This window comes from Syngnathoides biaculeatus, chromosome 3, assembly GCF_019802595.1.
Source record: "Syngnathoides biaculeatus isolate LvHL_M chromosome 3, ASM1980259v1, whole genome shotgun sequence".
NCBI lineage: Eukaryota > Metazoa > Chordata > Actinopteri > Syngnathiformes > Syngnathidae > Syngnathoides > Syngnathoides biaculeatus.
In genome coordinates, this window is record NC_084642.1 from 39,907,686 (window position 1) to 39,925,879 (window position 18,194).

Here is an 18,194-nt window from a genome sequence, read left to right on the forward strand (position 1 = left end):
GGAAGATTAAGAAGACAAAGGTAGAGCAGAGATCCATGTGGTGGAAGCTGAGAAAGGAAGAATGTTGTGCGGCCTTTTGGAAAGAGGTAAGACAGGCTCTCGATGGACAGCAGAAGCTCCTGGAAGACTGGACAACGACAGCCAAGGTAATCAGAGAGACAGGCAGGAGAGTACTTGGTGTGTCTTTTGGTACGAAAGGGGAGAAGGAGACTTGGTGGTGGAACCCCAAAATACAGGGAGTCATACAAGGAAAGAGATTCGCGAAGAAGAAGTGGGATACTGAGAGGACTGAGGAGAGGCAAAAGGAGTACATCGAGATGCGACGTAGGGCAAAGGTAGAGCTGGCAAAGGCTAAACAAGAGGCATATGAAGACATGTACACCAGGTTGGACACGAAAGAAGGAGAAAAGGATCTCTACAGGTTGGCCAGACAGGGATAGAGATGGGAAGGATGTGCAGCAGTTAGGGGTGATTAAGGATAGAGATGGAAATGTGTTGACTGGTGCCAGTAGTGTGCTAAATAGATGGAGGCAAGTGTGAAGGACCAGGAAGTGGCAATGATTACTAAGGGGGAAGTCAGAAACCCACTACAAAGGATGAAAAATGGAAAGGCAGTTGGTCCTGATGACATACCGGTAGAGGTATGGAAGCAATTTGGAGAAATGGCTGTGGAGTTTTTGACCAACTTATTCAACAGAATACTAGCGGGCGAAAAGATGCCTGAAGAATGGAGGAAAAGGGTTCTAGTTCCCATTTTTAAGAACAAAGGGGATGTTCAGAGCTGTGGGAACTATAGAGGAATAAAGTTGATGAGCCACACAATGAAGTTATGGGAAAGAGTAGTGTGGAGGCTAGACTCAGGACAGAAGTAAGTATCTGCAAGCAACAGTATGGTTTCATGCCTAGAAAGAGTACCACAGATGCATTATTTGCCTTGAGGATGCTAGTGGAAAAGTACAGAGAAGGTCAGAAGGAGCTACATTCTGTCTTTGTGGATCTAGAGAAAGCCTATGACAGAGTACCAAGAGAGGAACTGTGGTACTGCATGCGTAAGTCTGGTGTGGCAGAGAAGTATGTTAAAATAGTACAGGACATGTATGATGGCAGCAGAACAATCGTGAGGTGTGCCTGAGGTGTGACAGAGGATTTTAAGGTGGAGGTGGGACTGCATCAGGGATCAACTCTGAGCCCCTTCCTGTTTGCAGTGGTAATGGATAGGCTGACAGATGAGGTTAGACTGGAATCCCCTTGGACCATGATGTTCGCAGATGATATTTTGATATGCAGTGAAAGCAGGGAGCATGCAGAGGAACAATTAGAAAGATGGAGACATGCACTGGAAAGGAGAGGAATGAAGTAAAACAAAGTAAAACAGAATATATGTGCGTGAATGAGAAAAGTGGAGGGGGAAGAGTGAGGCTACAGGGAGAAGAGATAGCGAGGGTGGACAACTTCAAATATTTAGGGTCAACAATCCAGAGCAATGGTGAGTGTGGTAAGGAAGTGAAGAAACGGGTCCAAGCAGGTTGGAACAGCTGGCGAAAGGTGTCTGGTGTGTTATGTGACAGAAGAGTCTCTGCTAGGATGAAGGGCAAAGTTTACAAAACAGTGGTGAGGCCGACCACGATGTACGGATTAGAGACGGTGGCACTGAAGAAACAACAGGAAGCAGAACTGGAGGTGGCAGAAATGAAGATGTTGAGGTTCTCGCTCGGAGTGACCAGGTTGGATAGGATTAGAAATGAGCTCATTAGAGGGACAGCCAAAGTTGGATGTTTTGGAGACAAGATTCGAGAGAGCAGACTTCGATGGTTTGGACATGTTCAGAGGCGAGAGAGTGAGTATATTGCTAGAAAGATGCTGAGTTTGGAGCTCCTAGGCAAAAGAGCGAGAGGAAGACCAAAGAGAAGGTTTATGGATGTGGTGAGGGAAGACATGAGGGCAGTTGGGGTTAGAGAGGAAGATGCAGGAGAATAGGCTAAGATGGCAAAAGATGACACGCTGTGGCGACGCCTAACGGGACAAGCCGAAAGGAAAAGAAGAAAGAAGAACTGTAAGTCATTGCTGCACAGCTAATGTTACTATTTGGTCATGGGAGGCATTCCCCTTCAAATAATGAATTTTCACACTCAAATATCATCGTAATACTGACAGATAGGTAATATAACAATATTCCCTGGCATATATTATTCATAGTCTCTTAAAAACCATTTTATTACTGTTATATTGCTACTTTTATCTTGTTTTTTAATTTACATTAACCAAGTAGCTCCGGGCATGGCCCTTAGACGCCAAGATGCACAAAGCAGGAAAAGCAGGCGAGAAAGAGATGCTTTTTTTCTGACTAACATTAAATTTGACTAAACTTTTCCTGTTTTGGGTCAATTAGGATTACCAAAGTGATTTGTATTTGCTCAATGCCAGAATATCCATCCATCCATTTTCTTCAACGCTTATCCTCACAAGGTTCGCGAGGAGTGCTGGAGCCTATCCCAGCTGTCAACAGGCAGGAGGTGGGGTACACCCTAAGCTGGTTGCCAACTGAAGGAAAGATGTTGTTCCCCAAAATCTCACAATACATGGCTGCGGTCATCCTCTCCTTATTCCAGTGCAGTCGTCCTGTCCCATGTGTGGAAAAACACCCCCAAAGCATGATGCTACCACCCCCATGCTTCACAGTAGGGATGGTGTTCTTGGAATGGAACTCATTTGTCTTCCTCCAAACACGGTTAGTGGAATTACTGTATGACCAAAAAGTTCCATTTTGGTCTCATCTGACCACAAAACTTTCTCCCGTGACTCCTCTGTATCATCCATATGGTCATTGGCAAACTTAAGACGGACCTTGACGTGCTGGTTTAAGCAGGGGAACCTTTTGTGTCATGCATGATTCAAAACCATGATGTCTTAAGGTATTACCAACAGTCACCTTGGAAACTGTGGTCCCAGCTCTTTTCTGGTCATTAACCACTTTAACAATTAACAATTAAAAGGATCATTGAGACCCCACGAGGTGATATCTTGCATGGGGCTCCACTCTGATTGAGATTGACTGTCATCTTTAGCTTCTTCCGTTTTCTAATGATTGCTCCAACAGTGGACCTTTTGTCACCAAGCTGCTTGGCAATTTCTCTGTAGCTCCTTCCAGCCGTGTGGAGTTGTACACTTTTGTATCTGGTGTCTTTAGACAGCTCTTTGGTCTTGACCATGTTACAAGTTTGAGTCTTACTGATTGTATGGGGTGGACAGGTGTCTTTATGTAGCTTACGACCTCACACAGATGCATCTGATTCAGGATAATACATGGAGTGGAGGGGGACTTCTAAAGGCGGACTAATGGGTATTTGAGGGTCAAAAATGTAGCTGATAGACAGGTGTTCAAATATAGTGGACATTTGCCTAAGATCAAAATTTCATCATCATCATCCTCATCCTCCACGATTTCTAAGTGGAAGAACTTGCAATATAGCAGGGTGTTCACATACTTTTTTTCTTCACTAATATTATTAACTTCAATGTCTATACAAAAAAAAAAATGAGCGGAGAGCGTGTAATTAATGCGCAAAGTTGCGGAAGTCTCACGCGACATCCCAGTAGCGGCCATATTGCCTGCAACGTCATTTGCAGATGTAACACTGGGATAGTCGCCATAGAAAACACTTAGTGGCACCTGCTATGGGAGATGAACAAGAGATTTTCGGATTCTTCCGACGCCCCGTCTGACACAGAAACTCTTTTTGAAGAAGAGAACATCTCATAATTGAGTGAACTGACCAGGCAATATTACCCTATCATTTCCAGCCATATTTAGATGATATGCGGATCACATCTAACTAACAACAGACTCCCTGACAGTATGTATGACAGGACCGATGCCGGGCGAAGTAATTACTTCAGTGGTGCCCACACACCAGTTGCCGGTTGGGGGAGAGCTCCTTTCTCCTCCCGCATGCGGCCAAATCACCTCCCCGCCCAATCCATCTCCGCATCAGGGCTAACGCTGGCCCCGGCGGCGGTGACCACATGCCGGCTTCAGCAATCACACACCAGCCCCGCCAGCGATTAGCAACGTAGGGCCTGCTGGCGATAAAAACGCCGGCCCGCGCACAGACATATTTAGCGCCCCTGACTTACGTACTTTATTAAGTTAATATGACACGGATCTTTTGTTACGTTCTGAGAGAAGGACTCGTCCTTCCCCCCAACAACTTTTTTTAATAGCTCAATACACACCTACCTGTCATTTAGAACCCAAAAAGCTCTCGTCCTTTGCAATCCATTCTTCACGACAATGAATGCATGTTTTTAGAATGGGAGTAAATCGGAGTGCCTGGAGAAAACCCACGCAGGCACAGGGAGAACATGTAAACTCCGCACAGGCAGGGCCAGGATTCGAACCCTGTTTCTCAGAATTGTGAGTCCAAAGCTGCACAGCTGCGGCACGTGCCACAAATAATACTGTATAAGGACATTAAATATGACAATCACCAAAATGTACACAGGGTCAGCTTGGGCTACGACATGTGTTGACAGGTCTACCATAAACTAGCTCATTTGTACAACCAACCTTTCAAACCCAAGGCCAATTTCGAGTCTTCACTTAGAATAACTTTAATCTTTTTGGAATGTGCGAGGCAACTGCAGTATCCAGAGAAATCCCACACAAGCATGGGAAGAACATGTAAACTTCATACAGGAAGGCTGGGGCCCGGATTCAAACTCACAACCTCTGAATTGTGAGGCATATGATCTAACCGCTATACATTGTACCGCTAGACCAAATGGACCTTAGGGTCATGTGTAAATTTCACCAAAATGTCCATGTGAATACACATCACAGTGCAAATTTAATTTTCCATTAATCAAAATCCTCCGGGAGACATAGTGGGTCAGCTGGAAAGTGTTGGCCTCACAGTTCTGACGTCCAGGGTTCAATCCCGGGTCCGCCTGTGTAGTTTTTCATGTTCTCCCCGTGCCTGTGTGGGTTTTCTCCAGGCACTCCGGTTTCCTCCCACATAGCAAAAACATGCAACATTACTTGGACACTCTAAATTGATTGCCCCTAGGCGTGATTGTGAGTGCGGCTGTTTGTCTCTATGTCCCCTGCGATTGGCTGGCAATCAGTTCAGGATGTACCCTGCCTCCTGCCCGTTGACAGCTGGGATAGGCTCCAGGACTCCCGCAATCCTTGTGAGGATAAGCAACAAAGAAAATGGATGGATGGATAAAATCCTACATCATAAATGGAAACTCTCAGCTTGAAAACATTACATTTTTTGTTCTCTCTTCTCTTTCATTTTACCAGCAAGTTTAACTTAATGTGCCTTAAAATTTATTCGAACACGGGAATAAATAAATGACAACTTCTATCAGCAATTTAAGCACACTTAGAGTACATAGCGAACAGACAAAAGAGGTCGGCTACGGGTTGCCAAGTTTCCCACTGTTACAGTTTACAGTTGTTTTCTTCAGCACCGAAAGCAGGTAGTTAATTGGTTAGTTTATGCAATAACGTGTGTGTGTGCGTGCGTGTGTGTGTGTGTGTGGTGTGTGTGTGTGTGCGTGTGTGTGTGTGTGTGTACATACGACCAGGCGGCCTCAAAGACACGATAAATATGGTGGGTCATTTAAAGTGGCGAATGTAACCAACAGTTTTGAAGCTGTATGAAGTCTGTAACCAACAGTTTTGAAGCTGTATGAAGTCTGTGCTTTCCCCGCTCTTGATTTGGGTCCGGACGGAGGAGAAGGACTGAGTATGCATTGGAACTACTTTGTGTCGGATAGCCGTGCTGCGGCTTTCTCCCGTTTGTCCGTGCTATTCCGCCATCTTGAATTTTAATGTAATTTTTTTTTTTATGTTTCTTGTAACATTTACGTTGCTGTTTCAGATTTAGATTACTTTTAAGAGGGTTGCCTTATTGCACGATTAGTTGACGAGGTCACCCGGTGAGTAAAATGCAATTTATTCTGTTTCCTATTTCTTCACTAGGGGGCATTTAACGATACTATACGCGTGGAAATTCTTCATACTTACTACAATTAAAGTGGCTTTAACATCTCAACCAACCCTAACCCAGACGAATAAACTGTTTGAGCAGTGGCTTCTGATATGATGTGGCAGGATTTTGACCCGAAAATGAGGTGTTTGTTTCCCCACATATAAAACAAGCAAAGCTAATGGTAATATCTTTAGCAACTGCTCACTGCCGTCGTCCAGCGACATGTCGGTGGGTAATTTCTTCGTTTAATTTAACGTGTGTCGCTCATGATCGTGGGCTTTCATTTGGCATTCTTGCTCACTAAATAAAACGTATCTCTGTAAACCTATAATGGTCATCGGTGTGTTATACCGACCGATTGCTGACATGCTAGCTCACCCATCTTAGAGAGCACCCTGGTGGAAGTTTGCTAGGTCTCTCAAGTGTTCGCTTTCAAATAGCTCAAAACAAGTAATCTGTTTTAGTTGAGTAATCAAAGTACATTTGTACTCTGAAATGTTTTACTTGTCGATTCGTGCGTTGGATGACTTGGACGGATAATATTTGTTTAGTTCGAGATGCGTTAACTCTATTCGATTCCTGTCAATTCAATACCAATAGACAAATTCAAGTATTATCTCAGAATTCTAAGGTGTCATGTTACCTGCTAACACTGGGCGATTATGAAGCATTGAGTCAGTCTTGTGCTTATTTCACTTTGCCGTGACATTCTGCCGGTATCGGCTGTAAAGCGACCCAGCTTGGCCGAGCCCATCAGGCGTCGTCCTAGTGGTTTGTGCAAGGCGGCACTTGTTAGCAAACAATGCAGGCTAATAACCGAGAAACAAATGCGCTGGTGGCCTTCCGGGTTTCCACCTCACTCAACATTGTGCGTGCAAAATCAACAGCGTTGGTTGCTCTACCTATGCCAAAAAAAAAAACCGTTCTCACCCAACAATGCAGACGTTTTATGCTGATTAACATTTTCTATAGATATCGTCACACGCGTTACTGTTGAACAGACAGTAAAGTCGTGCATTATTTTGGGTTACCACTGAACGGCGCTCCAGTTCAATGCATTTGCTCTACTGCTTATGCTCACTAGGGTCGGGCATCCTGGAGCCTATCCCAGCTATCTTCAGGCGAGAGACAGGGTACACCCTGAAACGATCACAAGCCAGTTGCAGGTAACATAGAAACCAACAACCATTTGCACTCACATTCACACCTTCAATCAATCTAGTATTCAACTCAACTCACCGTGTATGTTTTTGGGATGTGGGAGGAAACGGGAGTACCTGGAGAAAACCCACGCGGGCACGTGGGACAACATGAGCTGAAGCTGGGATTGGGGCCCCAGTCATCAGAACTGTGAGGCAGATGTGGTCACCATTCGTCCACCGTGCCAACCTACATTTCCGTTTCAAATGAATTTCCACGGATTTGTTCGATTTCAATATGGCTCTAACATCCGAAGCTACTTTGGAAATTGCCACAACCTTATCTTAGTTAAGCACGCTATCGCAGCTTCAATTCCCCGTTAAGTTCAGAGAGTCCAAGCAGTTGTTTGACTTGCATGTCATTATCGCAACATTTTGTTTATAACATGACTAAGTGGTTCTGACATTCGCAAGTGCTACGTGTATGTATCTTTGTGCAGTGATCACAAGTCTCTTGTGATTTACTTGTGAACTGTCCTCCTTAACACATTTGAATAAATAATTAATTGCCCTTTAAAAAATGTTTGGTTCATAGATATTTTGAACTTGACAGCACCATCCTGTCCTTTTCCTTTATATATATTTTTTGTTTGTTAGTGTGGTAAATTATTTTCTGTTTATCCAGAATTCATATTCAAGAGCCCTATCTTCACCACTCAATAGTGTTTCTTCATCTCGGAGACTAAATGCAACTGCACCAGGGGGCTTGTGGGCATGAAGTGGCTGGGCGAATCCAAGAACATGGTATTAAATGGCAGACGACATGGAAACAAGTTGACCAGTGAGCACCCTGTGATCCAGAGCCAGCCTCGGTCTCATCATTCACAGCGGACCTCCCTGCGACACAACAAAACTCTTCCCAAAAACCGAAGATGTAGCCGTAGTGAGTTGCAAGCGTTTTAGTTATGTGAGTATGATTCAGAACCTGTTTCACATTCTGAGGCTTGTTTGTTTTTGCAGGGTTTCATGCAACCAGCCTGGACTCAGAGAGGCGATATGTGCCTTCCTCAGGAATGACTGCAAAGGAGCTCTGTGAGAATGACGACCTGACCACAAGTCTCATATTAGATCCTTACCTGGGCTTTCAGACTCACAAAATGAACACCAGGTAAGAAGCTATTTACTGTGGAGAAACTGAAGTTGTTTATTTTTTTATTTTTATTATTATTTTTTTTTTTGCCATGGGACTGCACTTTGCATCTCCGTCATTTCATTTTGTGTTTGTGGCCTCACAGATTTCGGCCAGTCAAGGGAAGACAGGAGGAACTGAAGGAAATCATTGAACGCTTCAAAAAACATGATAACTTGGAAAAAGCCTTTAGAGCGTTAATTTCAGGGGAATGGTCCCGAAATCTTTTTCTTCACAAGACAAAATCTCAAGAAAAGCTATTTAAACAACATGTAATGTCTTTTCTTTTGTCCCATAGTCTACTTTTAGTATCACAATCACTCAACTCACTAGATGATTAATTGTAAGGTCTTCCATAGGTTTTTGTGTACTTGCGGGTGTTTGCCACTGACAGTGGGTTTGAAATTCTTCCATGTAATCGCTATTCTTCGGAGCAAAATGGAGCTAAAATTGTGGCGACAAAAGAATGGTAAGTTAATGGTACTTTATTATTAAATTCTCTATCTGCATATTTGATGACCTACCTTGTTTTGTGACATTTGTAACACACTTTTGTACCTGATATTTTATAGGAAAAGAAATGATAAGATCGAATACTTGGTGGGATGTATTGCTGAGTTGTCGGAGAGTGAAGAAAACTTGTTACTGCGGCATGGGGAGAATGACTTCAGTGTCATGTATTCTACTCGTAAGAACTGTGCACAACTCTGGCTGGGGCCAGCTGCTTTTATTAATCATGGTAGTAATCCTTTATCACTACTTAATGTATTTTATATATATATTATAAAATAGATATTCATTCATTTTGCAAATGCAGCCTTCTAATTTGTGCACAAATCAATCAGCAAATGGGTAACTCATTATTTACTGTCAGGAAAATAGCAGATGGTGTTGACTCAATAACTTGAGCAATTGTTCACAAATTGACAAAAAAAGAAAAAAGCTGAATTATGATTCCAAATCAATTACCACCAAAAGTAACCACACCAGCAGCACTTTAAAATTGTCTTACATTAGTCAAAGTGTTTAGTTTTACCAACTGCCACTAAGATGTTAAGATGTACATAATACTTTTACAGTACCCCAGAGCCATCCTTCATTTAGTGGAGGTTTTCTGCCAGTCATCATTCCAGTCACCTGTCTTATGCTCTTGGGAGATGTGTGCCTTTAGAGGAGTTCAGTCAAGTTTGCTCGGTTCTAGACTTTGGATCTGCGAGAATTGAGTCAAAATGTTTGAATGGTACAGATGGATTTCAATCAACGAACATGTATTAAACAGTTTTTTAATCTAATAAAACTGTCACAATAAACGGCTTAGACTTAGTGGATGTTTGCTCCCTTTTTCAGCTGGTAGAGTAAATAAATAAACTATATATCCATTGCAATAAATTATAAAGTTACCCAGCAAATGTGTTTTCCATTTGTTCAGATCCACTTGCCAGTATTCTTTTGGTGATTAATTTGTGAATTTTTTGCTTTTTCAGATTGTCGTCCAAACTGCAAGGTGATTAACAGTTTTGATATTTTTAAATATAAAAAAAAAATCAAAACAATCTTAGAAAGGAAACAAAAATGCATACATTCAGATCCTTTATCTTTTTTTTTTTTTTTTTTTTAAGTTTGTGTCGACAGGGCGGGACACTGCGTGTGTCAAGGTGCTGAGGGATATTGAACCAGGCGAGGAAATCTCTTGTTACTATGGAGATGGATTTTTTGGGGAAAACAATGAATTTTGTGAATGCTACACCTGTGAACGGTAAATTAAAAAAAAAAATACACGATCACATTTGTAAATAATATTAGTTAATTATAGTATTAGTAATAGTTATTTTGCATGTTTCATTTGGGGGAAAAAAACTACACAATTCCTCAGTGATATAGCATACATTGTGTTTGGATTTAAAGCTTTATAACTATGATCAAACTCCATTTATGTGATAGAAATATGATTAATACATATGGATTATACAGTCAAATAATCAACATTTCAATGGTTACTCGAGGTTAGTTTTTGCATTGTTTTAAATTCACCTGATTTCATTAAAATTTCATTTTCTTTTCATTATCTTTTTGTGCAGACGTGGCACTGGTGCTTTCAAATCCAAAGCTGGCCTGCCTGTTGAAGTTCCTGTGATCAACAGCAAATACGGGTTGCGGGAGACCGACAAACGTCTGAACCGTCTGAAGAAGTTAGAAGGAAACCGGAGTTTGGATTCTCACTCTGTCGGCTCCCACATCGATGACATAGACTCTCAGGAATCCCCCAAAACACATCAGTGTAAGAGTTCATGCACTTTCTCTACCCCAATGAGAATGAATTTTCACGCGGGCGTACAATTTGATGAAACCTATTCATAATATTTATTAAAATTGAAATAAGGTAATCTACATATAGGTGGTGGACAATAATTTTAATTTGTTCCATGATGTGCTGATATGTGTTGTTTTGTCTTTGTATAGCTGCCAGAAAAAGATCCTCTGGCCTCAAGTATAAAAACAGGACTCAAACAAGGCAGACTTTGTCAAGAGCCCTCACTACCTCATGTTCAAAACAAGGACGTGTAAACAATAATAGGGTACCAAAGAGACTAAAATCCCAATCAAAGCCTTCTCTAAGTAAAGTCCAGTTGCGGAGTCACAGAAGTGGTTCGGAGCCCAAAGTGTTGGTCAAAGGTGAGACTTGCCAGCTAGGTCTCAGGGACTCAAAGGTGTCACTGTGTAAAGGTGTTTCCGTAAAGAAGGAGAAGAATGGGCAGGAGCTGGTCCAACAGACGCTTGGCCAGCGAGGATGCTTAACACGTCATGCTGCAAAGGAAAATGTTAGTCTAGCAGTTGTGCAACCCAGTAAGGGTTGCCTCTCTTCAACATACAGAACTCGCAGGTCCACGAGGACAGTAGTCAAAGCCCAAGAAAAAACAGGTGGTGTCAAGGTGGATTCTAGTGCTATGCACATTTTAAGCCCAGTCCCTGGTGCAGTGGTTATTAAATCAGAGCCATCAGACATGGAGGAGTATATCCACCCTGGGATAGGTCTGGGGCAGCCAGAATTAGATCCCAGCTATGCCCAAAGGGGTTCATGCGACAGACTGAAACGCCCGTCACGTATCAGGACAGAACGAACAATTAAATATGAGGAGTCATATGGTGAGCCGTTTACGCCAATGGCATCTGGTCATTCAACTAACTACTCAGATTGTGGGAAGGTTCTGTTGAGTTTCTCTGACCGGCATAGGGACTACAATAGGGTTTCCAATGGCAGAAAATCCCTCCGCAGGGACAAGGGTAAGAATAGCTGTCGCTCTCAAGACAAGGGGAAGAAAAAGCGGCAGATCACTCGTTATGATGCACAGTTGATCCTGGAGAACACGACAGGTCTCCCCAAACTGACACTTCGCAGACGACGAGACAGTAATAGCAGCAAGACCAATGATCCTAATGATGTAATTGGTTCTTCCAGTCTTTCTGCTTCATCAGTGAACTCTGCTTCTTCTAGCAAGATTAGCATCAAGTTCAGTAAGGACCATGACAAGGACAAAGGCAGCTCATATATAGCAAAACTTAATAATGGTTTTGCCCCTGTGGTTCACAGTAACTCCACAAAGCTAAAGATAAAATTGAAGCGAGAGGATGACGTGCGGAGAACATCCCAGATGAAGGCAGACCAAGTGTCCTTTAATGGTGACATGGGTCAGGGTTTTGATGCGAGAAGTGGTGAACATCGGACCCAAAAAATTATCGCAGAACCATCATCTGAAGATGAAAATTATGTGGATGGTGATGACCCTGATGACGATGACTACTTTGACAATGAGTTTGATGACGATTTCATTCCACTTCCCCCGGCAAAACGGCTGAGACTCATTGTGGGTAAAGACTCTATTGACATCGATATTTCCTCCAGGAGGAGAGATGATCAGTCTCTGAGGCTAAATGCATAGCTTGTGGAGCTCATTACTCATGTTCCTGTAAATAATGAAAACAAGCTAATCAACTGTTGTTGATGTAAAATAAGTACAGTAATTTAAAAATGAAAATCTGTTAAATCTGGGCCAATACTCATAAAAATTAAAAAATGTTCTCACAGAGTTCCTAACGTTCGATAAAAGTAGTTGCAATGAAAATACAGATTTGTGGAAAATTGGTTCCTCCCACCACATACACACTCTCACTCCCAAACACACCACAAAGAATTTGGGAATATTCTAGATAAAATGCTTCCAATGCTTTAGTTTTTTTCAGGCCACCTATTGTAATTTACGAGAGCACTCAGCATCATGGTTTTGCAAACTCTCCATCAGTGAGCTCTTCAACTTAATGATGCAATAATTTGGAGTCTTGAAGGATCCATTTTGAACACTCAGAACAAATTTCACCCACTCGGAGGACATAGTATTCTTTGAGTATGGGCCCAGAACATTACTTCGAAGGGGGCTGTTAACCTAAAACAAATCTCAATTCTATTCATCAATAAGTATGTTTGGTTTTTCTTTTTTTTTTTTTCTCCCCTCACTGCTGGAATACACCAACTTTATGTAACCGTCTTACCATATGCAAATATTTTAGAATCAATTGTCACCTTTATGAAATTGTACAATTCAATTGAGTTGAGCGACAATTTGTTTGGTGTTGTAACACTTCATTTGGACTTTCCTTTGTGAGGCATAAAATGGCTTTGTATGGAAGGTATGCCAATCATCTAACAATCTCCCTTTCCACCCTCTCAATTTTTTTTGTATTCGGTTTTAGCAATTTTGTTACCCTCACTGGTTTTCCGGCAGCAGATGTTACACTTGGTTGCTTTAAAGACAAGTTGCACTTACCCTTTGCAATTTAGGATGCAGCATTATCATCTTCTAGAAAGGTTTTTGCAGAACTAAATCGAGAATTGTTTTATGTTGAACTAATCCTTTCAGTGAATGCACTTATATTCATAATGGACATTGATATTGTAAAAACGTGTACAGTGACTATCCACTCTGTCTTATAGGCAGGTTTTTATTGCGCTTTGTTGTTTCCTCATAGTTTGTATTTTTTTTTGTATGTGGGAAATCATGCTGAATGTTCAGTGTGGTGCACTTGGTCCAAAAGCATTAAAATATTAGTAAATCACTTCATTTGGATAAATGTGCCATGTTTTAATTACTGCAGTCTCAACCCTGGACTTTTTACCCATTTCTGATAAAATTAAAAAAAAAAATGTATACAGAGTTAAAAAAAATAGCGCATGGTTTTATGACACGGTACATGACTCCATTTAAATGGCCGGTTTTTTTTTTCTACTTTTGGAGCCTCTTAAAAAATTAAGTTGAATTAAGTCATGTTGCTTAATCAAGCTACTTATACTTTAAAACCTCTAATTCTAAAAGTAATGTACAGAAAGACTGGCATATTTTGAATAATCATTTTTTTCCCCATTTTTTTCTGCACACCCTTAATTTTATTTTGCTTTCAGCCATTTTGCAGGCAAAAAATGTGATGTTCAATGGAGTTTGAGGAAGAAAGCTTATGATGTCAGACAAACCTGGCTTGGAATCATTTCTGTTCTCAGTGGTGCTACTAGTTTCATTGCATTCTTTTGTCCAATGGTGTGTTATATGTGGCAGCATAATGTCAGACTTTGAGTCCAAGTACTTATCCCTTTTATTTTGTTATTCATAGATTTTTGTTTTAAAATATATTCAGTCCAACATCAAGAGGTGCCTTAGCAATTTGATTACATTTTTAAAAATATTAAAAATGACTGGCTTCCCCCTTGAAATATCTGCATCTAACACTGTCAGTCTCTTTGTCTATTGTTTTTCTCCTCTGGAAGTTAACAACTACCCAGTAGATTGAGGGATCAACTTCAGTAGACGGTTACTTACTTTTCAAGTTATGTACTGTTCATATCACCAGCAGCTACTCAACATTCTAAAATGGGCTTTGTCTGTCTTTTCCTTTTGTCTTATTTTCTGCATCCTACTGCACTGTAAACTGTTCCAGATGTACCGTTTGTGTGCTGTTTGTCCAATAGACAGCTGTCAGTTTTTGCTAATGTTTCAAAAAGGAAAACATGTAAATAATTTGCAAACATTTAGCGTGTTACGTTGTTAGTGGGAAACCTGTAAAAATAAAACTGGGCAGTGAAGATATTGTCCAATATATAAATCACGTGAACACACCTTGTACTTATTTAACAATTTTGAATACTCTATTTGAACAAAGTTCCTTTGTGACTCATTTCCAAAGTTTCTCTTGTATTGAGAAATGTTGCGTCGCAGGAGTCAGAATTTATATTTAGGAATCCATTTTAGAATAAGGGGGTAGTTTTGCATTCACTTGACTCTCATTGTCACAATTTTACTTTCCCCCAAAACATTTGTTTTATACATTATGTGGACAAAAACTTTATTCGTATAAGGTGACGGGACTGTGTTTTGTGAGTGGGTTTTCACTTCACAAAGGTAATTGATGTTGGACCTGAGAGGTCTTGGTGGCTCACCATGTCTATATGTAGTTCGGCCCAACGGTGTTTCATGGGCTCGAGGTTGGGGTTCTGGGTGGGCTCTTCACTATAGTCAATAGAGCATGCCTTTCTGGACCTTAATTTATTTAGTTTATTTCCCCTCACCCACCCAGCATGGTGGTGCAGCTGTAAAGCGTTGTCTTCACAGTTCGCAAGTCCGGCGTTCACTCCTGGCCCCGCCTGTGTGAAGTTTGCATGTTCTCCCTGTGCCTGTGTGGATTTTCTCCGGGCACTCTGGTTTAACTCCCACATCCCAAAAACATGCAATATTAATTGGAGACTTTAAATTGCCCCGAGGTGTGATTGTGAGTGCGACTGTCTGTCTCCATGTTCCCTGTGATTGGCTGGCAACCAGTGTTGGGTGTACCCTGCCTTCTGCCCGTTGAGTGCTGGGATAGGCTCCAGTATTCCCGTGACCCTTCTGAGGATGAACGGTGAAGAAAATGGATGGATGGATGCATCCCCCACTGGGATATAGGTTTGATGGAACAGAAAGAGCCTTTTGCAAATTGTTCCCACAAAGTAGGATGCAACGTATATAATTGTTAAAAGTTCTCTAAGATAACGAAGTAAGATTGAGGGGTCTTGTCTGATTCCTGATGAGTGTGTCTGGATACCTATATATATATAGGTCATGCTAGAATTGGAGGACAGGCACAAACATTTTTGAGGAAAAAAAAAAAAGATGTTTTTGGTTTTTTTTTTTTCCCCAAGAAAGGCAGGGAATAAAAGGATATATAATTCTATATAACCCTAACTCTGTCACCTATGGACATGACCAAACTATCGAAGTCTGTTCTCTCGAACTTTGTCTACAAAACATCTAATTTGGCTGTCCCTCAAATGAGGTCTTTTCTAATCCTTTTCAACCTGCTCACTCCTAGAGAGAACCTCAACATCTTAATTTCTGCCAACTCCAGTTCTGCTTCCTGTTGTTTCTTCAGTGCCACCATCTCTAATCCGTACGTCAAGGCTTGGCTCTCCACTATTTTATAAACTTTGCTCTTTATCCTAGCAGAGACTCTTCTGTCACTTAACACCCCTGACACGTTCCGCCAGCTTTTCTAACCTGCTTGGACCTGTTTTTTCACTTTCTGAGCACATTCACCATTGCTCTGGATTGTTGAACCCTGTTCCACGATCGCCATTGTTGTAGCTTTGTTCCTTGTTTCAGAAAGGAAAGTGAAATGGCCATAAAATGCTGAGGAAAGGCAGCGGTCAATTACCTTTTCACAGAGGCTCAGAAAGGTATGTTTTTTTTTTTTTTTTTTTTTTTTTTTTTTTTTGTACCTCAATAAATTAAATTGTCATTTGGTAATTGCATTTTGTATTTCCTTGGGTTGTCTCTGAGTGATGATAAAATTGGTTTGCTGATTTGAAAACTGAGTAGTAGATACAGTTGTGTTCAAAACAGTCCAATGTGAATTACCGGATTAATCCACATTTTCAATATACAGGTATTTTTGTAATGTCAAAAAGTTACCAACAGGTGCAGTAGATTACCAGAAAAGTAACAACCCAGCATTCATTATATACGCATTCTTAAGGCTCTGCAATTAGGCAATTTGTTGAAAGGGGTGTTTTCAACCTATTTTTGGGACATCGTGATTTTCATGCATTATATCCTTCAGTATATCAAAATATTTAAGTGTTTTAATCTGATTCTGATTCTGTTTTTTGGGACGATCTACTAAGACAAGCCAAGTACCGTCTTGCAAGCAGCGCCCTATTTTTGGGACGAGATTATAAATTAGTAAAGTTATCATATAACTTAACCATAAATTAAAAAGAAGTATTTCCTTGATTGTGGACTGTTGGGAAAATTTTATCTCAGTTAGGCAAAATATTGCCACCCTGCCCATGAATGGGTTAAAAAAAAAAATAGCAATCTGTCATTGAGTGAACAAGCTCAAAACTATTTTGTACAAACATTTTTGTTTCTAAGATTTGCCAATCCTTTGAATCAGTAAACTATGACCACAGCTTTTTATAACTGCTTCACATCTATGTGACATGGAGTCAACCAAGATTGTGGCACTTTTCAGCTGTTATTCCACTCCAAGATTCCATAATGACATTCCACAATTCATTTACATTTCTTGGTTTTGCTCCAGAAACAACATTTTTGATTTGATTGGGCTAGCCACTCCACGACATAAACTTTGTTGGTTTGGAACCAAGACTTGCATGATTACAAGTGTGTTTGGGGTCATTGTCTTGTTGAAACCTACATTTCAAGGGCATGTCCTCTTCTGCATAAGGCAACATGATTTCTTCAAGTATTTTGGCAACCCTGTATCCAAAAAACAGAAATCAGGAGGGGGACAAATACAATTTCACGGCACTGTAAATCAAAATACTGCTGAAACTAAAAATTAATTCAATTGATGTGAATAAATGATTAACACAAATGTGAAAAGCAAAATATTTAACTTTTGTGAAATTGCGCAATCGACAACACTGAGAATAAAACCGTGATTTGTTTGTACTGTGTTAACAGTTTTGTTTCAAACAATGTTTTCAAAAACTCAAAGCAAATTTGTTGATATAGCACCTTTTATACGTTAAAAATGTAACAGCAAGTGTTTTATAGAAATTACAATAAGAGATACTTACCAGGTGGCGGGGTGGGGGTCACAGTGGTGCAGCTGTAAAATGTTGGCCTCACAGTTCTGAGGTCCAGGGTTCAATCCCTGCCCCACCCGTGTGGAGTTTGCCTGTTCTCTCTGTGCGGGCTCTCCGGTTTCCTTCCACATCCCCAAAACATGCAACATTAAGACTGTTGTTTTTCTCTATGTGCCCTCTGATTGGCTGGCAACCAGTTCAGGGTCTACCCTGCCTACTGCCTGTTGACAGCTTGGATAGGCTCCAGCACTCCCGCGACCCTTGTGAGGATAAGCAGCAAAAAAAAATTGACATCGATGGAATCTTCAAAGGTATTTGACACTTAAAGGAAGACCCGCCAAACCTAAACCCTCCAATGTGAAGTCATATTATTATTATTACTTATATTTTGGACAGAAATTGGAAAAAAAAAATTGAAAATTAAGAACATTTTTGAAATCCAAGTAAAATCTGGATATGTGCCAGCTTTCACAGATAAACACCGGAGAAACATCCTTTACCCCGCCCCTGACGTCGCTGGTGCATAGCATTACAGACCATTCGTTATAGCTAAGCTAAGATGCTGACGTGTTGTGCAACAAAATTGAGAAAACACCCAAATTTATCCTTCTTTAACCTCTCGTGGGGTTAACCTAACAGGATAAAGCTGTGGCTGTCACAGTTGAGGCTCGTTCACTAGCCGGGGAAATCTGCACACATATAATCATTACTGGTTATTAGCCGCTTAGTTATAGGCT

At 41.0% G+C, this 18,194-nt stretch overlaps 1 protein-coding gene across 14 annotated transcripts; it reads left to right on the top strand.

Moving 5' to 3' along the window:
* The first annotated feature begins 5,616 nt into the window (after nucleotides 1-5,616).
* On the top strand, nucleotides 5,617-16,112 carry kmt5b (lysine methyltransferase 5B). Of its 14 annotated transcripts, XM_061815825.1 has the most exons (12): nucleotides 5,617-5,753; nucleotides 5,889-5,946; nucleotides 7,084-7,165; nucleotides 7,824-8,081; nucleotides 8,159-8,306; nucleotides 8,434-8,599; nucleotides 8,687-8,796; nucleotides 8,900-9,066; nucleotides 9,812-9,831; nucleotides 9,947-10,083; nucleotides 10,406-10,605; nucleotides 10,788-16,112. In XM_061815825.1, exons 4-12 carry the CDS (start codon nucleotides 7,913-7,915, stop codon nucleotides 12,263-12,265), a joined length of 2,595 nt encoding a protein of 864 aa, XP_061671809.1. In that variant the 5' UTR covers nucleotides 5,617-5,753; nucleotides 5,889-5,946; nucleotides 7,084-7,165; nucleotides 7,824-7,912; the 3' UTR covers nucleotides 12,266-16,112. The 14 variants fall into 14 exon arrangements, with proteins under 14 accessions (XP_061671809.1, XP_061671816.1, XP_061671819.1 ...); XM_061815832.1 differs by lacking the exon at nucleotides 7,084-7,165; XM_061815835.1 differs by lacking the exon at nucleotides 7,084-7,165 and having other exon boundaries at nucleotides 7,862-8,081.
* The last annotated feature ends 2,082 nt before the right edge of the window (nucleotides 16,113-18,194 follow it).